The sequence below is a fragment of the Gossypium arboreum genome, chromosome 11 (assembly GCF_025698485.1).
Source record: "Gossypium arboreum isolate Shixiya-1 chromosome 11, ASM2569848v2, whole genome shotgun sequence".
Lineage (NCBI taxonomy): Eukaryota > Viridiplantae > Streptophyta > Magnoliopsida > Malvales > Malvaceae > Gossypium > Gossypium arboreum.
Genome location: NC_069080.1, coordinates 133,117,302 through 133,125,619, shown reverse-complemented (window position 1 = coordinate 133,125,619; position 8,318 = coordinate 133,117,302). Strand labels below are relative to the sequence as shown.

General features: G+C 32.4%; 1 protein-coding gene across 2 annotated transcripts; it reads right to left on the bottom strand.

The window, feature by feature from the left end:
• Window positions 1–994: 994 nt before the first annotated feature.
• LOC108470747 (uncharacterized) lies at window positions 995–5,918 on the bottom strand. 2 transcript variants are annotated; one of them, XM_017772191.2, is made up of 6 exons: window positions 5,110–5,918; window positions 4,357–4,459; window positions 3,489–3,544; window positions 2,863–3,027; window positions 2,306–2,419; window positions 995–1,372 (listed from the first exon to the last, which is right to left on the bottom strand). In XM_017772191.2, the coding sequence occupies exons 1-6, from the start codon at window positions 5,767–5,769 to the stop codon at window positions 1,280–1,282; spliced, it is 1,191 nt and encodes a 396-aa protein (XP_017627680.1). In that variant the 5' UTR covers window positions 5,770–5,918; the 3' UTR covers window positions 995–1,279. The 2 variants fall into 2 exon arrangements, with proteins under 2 accessions (XP_017627680.1, XP_052876832.1); XM_053020872.1 differs by having other exon boundaries at window positions 3,489–3,532; window positions 5,110–5,912.
• Window positions 5,919–8,318: the final 2,400 nt, after the last annotated feature.

Genomic DNA, 8,318 nt, shown 5'->3' with positions numbered 1-8,318 from the left:
CATTGTTCTAAAGAAATCTGATTATCATTACACATCCAAAATTCCAAACACTTTCCCAGCTTTTATTTATTTATTTATTTATTTTTATTGTACCTTTTCATCCCTAAAAAAATTGACAATTTAAAGGTCAAAATATTAATGTATAAAATTCAATTTAGGGCATAATTGGGATCTTCAAATTGGACACTGGACATGGCCTCAGACAATCTCAATATCTTTTTTTTCCCTCATATTAATATTTAAATTTTAAATAAAATTAATTTATAAAATAATAATTCTAATCAAATTGAATCAACTCGAATTTGCTTCACACCTTCATTTCCCCTATTATAAATAATAAAAATTTTGAAGAGCAAAAATTAAAAGAAATTTTCATATACTTTATCCACTCAAATGAATTGATTGCTTTACTCTAGACAGTTTTATATATTGAAATTGAGAAATCTTTGCCATTGATGTGCCCGGCAAATGCCCCGGAACTTAAGTAAGACTTTTTGGCTCGAATTTAGTTCCGTCTGAATATGTAAAGAAAACTATTTTTTATTATTTTGTTATTGGCCGAACCCAATAATATTTTTATCCAAACTAAGCCCAAACCTAACAAATAGGCTTAAATTCTTTGTTGAGCCCAATCAAACCCGACCCATGACCACATGTACTTAAATCAAACAAAAACAGAATTGAGAGGTCCTTTTCATTTATTAATCCTAATAATTATCTTATTTTATAAGAAATAATGATAAATCATTCTTATAGTTAATTATTTCCTTAACAAAACCTATTCTTCATATAAAAGAGTCTTAATCAAATTAGGAATTTAATTCAAATAGTTTAGGCAATTATTATAATTAAAATATTGACCTCTAATTAATTCAAAATTAGGTTCTATATTTAAAACTGAGTTTATAAATTTATACATCCATGTCAAAAAGCTTAACTAATTTTTTGGATTTATTTTCAAGGACTCAAATGAAATGAGACAAAATTCCATCAATTTAACCTTCAATTTTGAACTTTAATCTCATTATATGTTATTATCATATATACTATTTTTTGATATAATGTTTAAAACTACTCATAGTTCCCTCGCCAACCTTTAAAAATATAATGAGTTTCAACGCATTCGAACCCATATCCTCCTGTTTTGATATATACCCTCTCTATAAATCTCTTTATATGGTAACAAGATCAATTTATTAGAGAACCTTCCTATGCTAAATTTCCAATACCCTATTATTATTTACAAACAACTAATTAGTACCTATGTAGTTGTAAAATTTTAAAGAGGCCTCAAGAGAGGGTAGTCTTCAAGTAATTCCCGCTCCGATAACGTGTCATTCTCGTTCTGTGGCGTCCATAAGACCTCGACCGCCTGAATTACAATTGAAGATATATCAGCATTTCCAACATTGAAATTGAGACATATGTGCTCACAAGTTACTTGAGCCAAACTCGAAAGAAACTTAAATTTGGCTCAGTTATTGTCTAGTTGAGCACAAACTTTCAAGTGAGATGAATTCGAGAGGTGTGCAAAATTCGAGTAAAACCGAAAAAATTCGGTTAACCGACCAAATTCGGTTAATCGGTCGGTTAACTGAATTAATTCGGTCGGAGGTCGGTTACTAATTTTTTAAGTTTTCGGTTAACGGTTAATTCGGTTCGAAACCAGTCGGTTAACTAAATTTTTCAGTTTAACCGAAAAAATTAATAAATAAAATTATAATATACAAATAGCCCACTATTTACTCAAACCCAATCCAACATAAACCCAAATATTCAATCTAATATATATTAACCCAAGTACCTCACCCAACCCAATTACCCAACCCAATCATAAAAATTACAAATAATTTAATAAATAAAAATAAAATTCTAAAAATAAAAATAAAAATAAAAAACATATAATTTTATACAAATAATTAGGTTAATTCGGTTAATTGACCGAATTAACCGAAAAAATTTTGGTTCGGTTAATTTTTTTGAAAAAATTTTGGTTCAGTTAACGGTTAAAAATTTTTGAAGAGTCGGTTAATTCGGTTAATGATATTTCGGGTTGGTTAACCAACCTTGAACACCCCTCTTAATGCTTGAAGCCTTACTGTGCAACCTTGAGAAATTCAGTTTTACCTCGAATAAGCTTGTTTTAAAAGTAAAACTCGGTTGACAGCATATCCAACTTCAAGCCTTGAGATTCAAGTCAAGCACAAACTCGAACTTCTTATGATTTGAGCTAGGCTCATTAATCCACTACTAAATATATAAACAATATTTACACGTAATTATTTATGGATAAATCGATTCTTACCAGTATTTTGCTTGTTGGAATGGATGCAAGCTTTTGCAAGGCCACTGCTAAGTCACCACTTCCATTGATGAGGGGCAATTTATGCACTCCTTCGGCAGCCACCAAAATTGTTATCTGACATTATAGAAATCGGATGTGAGTTGAATTACTTCTACCAAAAACTTAAAACCGAAAGATCTTTTCATATGTTTTTCGGTCTGTAGTTTATGCATCTTGAATAACAGGTTTGTAATCTAGACAATATGAATGCCGAAGTACCTTATACCTTAATTGCAGTGCTAACTAATTAGTATTCCTAATGAAGCCATCTATGTCTCTTTGTACTGTATGTTGCTCGACTCTTTAGGTCTCCTAAAATGCCAGCATTTGACACGTATTTGGACATGGGTATGGGGTATCATTCTCCAAATATATGAAAGAAGAAACTTGGAAAAAGTTGCCTGTGCCCGAAACATACTATATTCAACACTTACAAGTCCAAGTAAGCACATGAAACAAAATGATGTCATCAACCCAATACGTTTGCAGTAGCTTTAACACAAGGAATGAGGCCTTACCACTATGTACTCGTTGTTAAATCCACTAGCTTTCTGAAATGTTGTACTTAGCCTTCTAATATTGCTCACATTCACTAGAGTCTCCTCATCAAATTTACCACGTTCTTCGATCGAGAGTTGATTGAAGCGTTTCTCACCCTCGTCCATGCTCCGTTTCACAGCCACCTGTAGAATATACCTCATATAATCATCCCATATTGTTAGATAATCAAACATATTCTCTCCATCTCTCTCTCTCTCTCTCTCTCTCTCTTTTTTTTTTCTTCCGAATTAGTAAAGGTATATACGTGAGACACATTCTACTCTCTTTTTTTGCCAGGACATATTTATCACTCGGATATGAATCCGAGTATACCCCTACTCTTACATTCCAATTAACAAAGCATGCTGAAGAGTTTCAACCTATAACCTACCAACTAAATAAATTTTCAATGCCTAGGAAGCTATGACAGCTTATATTTTGTTGAGAATTATACGTGAGCAAAAAAGAAACCTTAATATCTATTGTAAAGTGACTATCGTTGAACATTTTTCCTAGAATCAAAAGGTCGGAAAAAGCGTAGTCGCAAGCTACATTCATTCGCTGAAAGAGACAAAACTAAACCTTTCAGAAAGGGTAAACTTACATATGAATAACCCGAGATGCAATAATCAGGATGGCGAAGCAAAGCTAACGAGGTCTCTACAAAAAACCGAAGGCACATTAAAAAACTTCCTCGGTACACATAATCAATCTAACAGACATCTGACTTTGCATGTTTAAGAAATTAGTGGAACATAAACTTGCCAGACTACCTTATAAATCTACAGGTATTGCTAAAGAAAAACAGAATGAAGAAGGATCACAGGGTCACACTTACAGAAAAATAAAAGAAAGCAATGCAATGGATGGCATCAATGTCCATCCCAATCTAAATAAGTCACTAAAGGGGGGACAAAGTCTATAACTCTTATTGCTTGTAATTGTACATCAATTATTTCATAAGATATCATACATTTGTTATTTTCTAAGCTGATTTCAGAACAAGAAGCAATCATACCTGTGCTATAGAGCTATAAGGCTCATACGTTGTCTCTTAAGTTATTATCTTTCTTTTGTGATTAGGGTTGATCTAAGTTACTCCGATTCTTTATTTTTCTTGAAGTATCCATGACTTATGCAAATGTTTGACGTATATCCGCACATGGCTTTGGCTATGGTGATATGTTCTTCCAAAGATCCTTCAAATAATTGAAAAACCTTAGGAAAAAATTTGAACATTTCTCTTATGAGACAAATACTAGTTGTATCTGACACATACACTGAAGTCTGTGTTACACAAGGATTGGTGATGGGAGATAAGTGTCAAGGGATTTGATTGCTACAACGATCACAAGGGAAGAGCATTTTCATTCGTTGCCATTCATAATGTGCGTATCATGCAAAACATCTACCAGTTAATCCCATATATAACTTAAAATGCTTTATCTGTAACCAATTTTAGAGAGCATTACCTGTTAATACAAAGCCTAGCCCCTCAGCTGTAGAAGTATCGGCAACTTCAGCAATCCGATTCAGATCCCTTTGAAGAGATCGTCCCGTACCCAACAACCCAACCTAAAAGCGAAACAAAAAAAATGGTGAGACTGCAAATCCATAAATCACTAATTATGATGGTAATCAGCACAACTTCATGTCCATCTCATTTTCTTGTCTAACTCGTATCTTCTTAATTATTCTCATAAAATCAAGTCTCAAACTTGATAAAAGAAGAAATTCATATTAGCAGAATCTAAGTCTAAAGACTCGCCCAAAATTCACATTTGACTAATATTCGTAATTAGCCAGTGTCGGTTGATAACCAATCCATGACATGTTTCACCAGCTCTTTATTTTTCTTGAAATACTTGAATCCGATACCCATGTCCACATACATGAACATGACTACCAAGATACAACCCACCAAGTACACAAAAAAAATTTAGAAAAAATAAAACATATTCATGTTGGACACATTTTTGTACCATGCTCACACTTAAATCCGACAACATAGCTTCATATAATCAAAGAAGAAGCTCAATTAGCATTTTCTGAATCTAAAGTCTCAAACCAAAATCCACATAAAAGCAACACTCCTATATGTTGCTTCACATCCAAGCTATGCAATTTCTATTCCTAATTTTCCACATGTTGATCAATCTTGTATTTATGATATATGTGTATATATATATATATATATAAACCCGCAACAGAAAAGAAACACTCACTTGAAGCTTAAGAACACTGGTCCTTTCCATATCAGTAAGCACGCCACTTTCGGACCTATCCGAAAGAAACCCGGAAACCAAAACAAACGCAAAAAACCCAATCATAATCAACATAAAACCCGACCCAGCACCAACTCCGACCCCAACAGCAGTCCCAGCATAAAACCCACCGCCGCCACCAAACGGAGCCGGCGCATAATAAGGAACGGAATACGAAGAAAAGCTCGACCCTCCATTACTAGGCACTGAATAACTCCTCGAAGAAAAAGACTTCCCTCCCATCCTCCCACCTGAAGCAGCTAATGCTGTGCTATTAGGATCATAGATTAACAACAAACCCAATAAAACCGCGGCTATAACGGGCCTTTTCAAGGCCTTTAAAGCTTTCAAAACCGTTTCAGCAATGATCTCAAATGTGGTTTTAGTTTTATCATCTGGGGTGAAATTAAAATGGTTGGCATTGAAATTCGAGCTCGTTAGATGGTTTCTCTTGGAGAAGAAACATCTGAGGTTAAACTTAGCAAATTCTTGGCTTTGAAAAGTGAAGTTCCCGGTGAATTTAGTGAAGCGAGGGGGGGTAGGGAGGTGTAAACGAAGAGGAAGACATTGTTTTAGCTTTAAAGGGTCGGTTTGAAGCAAAGATGATGTAGTTGCCGCCATTGGAGATATTTGTGAGAAAAATGGGCGATTTGATTAATGTTATTATTGTTTTTTAGAATTGAAGGAAGAGAAATCTGAGTGATGCTGAAATTAGAGGGAGAGATTCTTTGTGGCCAGAAAACTGGAGACGGTTTTATTTTATGAGCCTTATCTTAAATTTTTAGTTTATTTTTTTATTAAAACTTAAAATTTTACGTAAAATATGCGATAAGTCCTTATACTTTTTAAAAACTTAGAATTTAGTTTTATACTTTTATTTTACTTTACAAATTTCAAAGTTCAGTTCTAACTATTTATAAACTTTTTTGTTAAATTAAGATTCATTACAACGTTATTTTTTAATTACATGACTATTAAGTAAATTTTTTCTATTTTCAAAATATCACATCAATAAATGTAACAAAAAGATTTAACAATTTTAAAACCTGGATCAAAATTTTATTTAGAAAAATAGGTCGTTTTTAGAGAGAGAATGTGAAAATGCGCCAGGTAAGATGCGTTTTGAGGCAACGGTCACTTTCCCTCTAACCGCTAAATTCCAACGAGTGAATTCCCAACAGCCATATTTTTTCCTATATAAAACCCTTTCAATTCCATTATTTTTCATTCAAACCCCAATATCTCAATTCACTTGATCATATTCTCTCTACAAATTCGTTTTTAAATTTTCTCTCAACTTAATCTCTTCAATTTTATTATATTTAATTTAATTTTTTAAATGACAATTCTGCTTATTCGTTTGAGGATGGAACTAACACCTTAGAAGCCGAGATCGCATTGCAACTCAAGGTCCCTAGTTGACGGTGATTATACGGTCACGGGTTGAAATGTAACTAGGGCTTAAAGTTTACAAATGCTTTGCCGTCAAGGGATTGAGTATAACTTGGGCCCCAGTCAATAGTGGTTATGTGAGCATAGGATTGAGTTTCTCCTCATCAGAGGTAGACGATGTTTTATAAATCTTATATAGAAGCTTAAGATCATACTTATAAGGAAAAACACAAGGGCTTTCTGGTATAATCAACTTACTCATTTTTTACATCTCCATTAAAGGTGATGACCTTGTTTCAATAACCCGTGACAAAGTTGGGGGCAACCAAGACTTCAGCGGGGTGGAGTTATTGTAGCAATTGATAAAAGATGAAACGCAACTCGAGGCGACAATGATTGCTATGATTAATAATTACAATTGTTGCCGCAGCATCACAATAAGTCCTCTCTCCTGAAAGTGTTCTTACCCCCAAGTCTGTCATAGGTTATAGTAACAGGCTCACCGCCCTTAGTGGAGACGGAGAAAATGAATAACTTGATTATATTGGAAGACCCCTATGTTTTTCCCTATCATTACAATCTTAGATTTCTGCATGGAGTTTATAAAACATCATCTTCTTTTGATTAGAAAAACTTGATCTTGTCTGCTCAAAACCACTAACGACTAGAGGTTTGAGTACTTCATCCCTTGATAGCAAAACATTTGTAAACTTTAAGCCTTAGTTACACTTCAACCTTTGATCGTATAATCACCATGAATTGAGAGCTTGAGTTGCAATGCCATCCGGCTTCTTAGGTGATGACTCCATCCTCACCCGACAGATGAAATTTGTGAGTTTTTAAGGGCCATTGCATATCAGCGTAAACTCAAACATACCTTAAAATTATAACAATGTCTATCTGAAATGCATACAAAAATAAATCTTTAAATCCAAATTTTCAGCAACAACAAAATGAAAAAAAAAACAATTTTTAAAAAAGTGACATGAGGCACATTTTCACTTTCTCTCTTTAAAATCGACTTATTTCCCTAAATATAAAAAAAAAGTATAAAAACTTAAATAACTCTTTTTTTTTGGCATATATGTTAAAATCGACCTTTTTTAACAAAAAGAAAAATAAAAAGTGAATTATATTTGTGACGTATTAAAAATTCAAATGGTTTTAATGAGTCATTTTTTTTGTTGGATTTTAACTTTTGTAAAAGAAAACAAACACATGTAATTAATTGAACCCAAAGAATTCAAGTATTAAATAACACATTGAAACTAAATTCAAGTACTAACTAACATATGAACCATTTCTTTGTACTTAAAATTTGAAAAATAAATCTTTTACCATTTTTTTATTTGAAAATTTTAATTCAATATTTAATATTGTTTGTATTTTTCGTCAAAATTTACTTCCCATAAGATATGCTTAGAAGTGTTCATGGATTAGGCTAAATCGAGTCCAGATCAGGTCAATGCATGATATTAATATCATACATATTTGCTAAGCCTAGTTTGACATGAAATATGAACACTAAGTTTTGTCTAAATCAGTTCATATTTTTAAATAGTTAATCTAAACTGGTTTACACCTACTATTTTTTTTATCTTTTAAAAATATTATTATCTTTATTTACTATATAAAATTTACTACTATTATATATTTTAGTAAAATTTTAAATATCAACAATTTAACATTTTTTAATATTTATATAATTCTTTATTTAATTTTCACATGATATAAATAAAATTTTTAAATTACTTAATTTTGCAACAATTTCATCCTCA

What these genes read in the sequence shown, in the direction of transcription:
- LOC108470747 (XM_017772191.2), bottom strand. Translation starts at nt 5,769, where the DNA reads ATGGCGGCAACTACATCATCTTTGCTTCAAACCGACCCTTTAAAGCTA. An exon ending in TTAACAACGAGTACATAGTG is followed by an intron (nt 2,420 to 2,862) that starts GTAAGGCCTCAT and finishes CTATAATGTCAG; the next exon opens with ATAACAATTTTGGTGGCTGC. An exon ending in TTCCAACAAGCAAAATACTG is followed by an intron (nt 1,373 to 2,305) that starts GTAAGAATCGAT and finishes ATTGTAATTCAG; the next exon opens with GCGGTCGAGGTCTTATGGAC.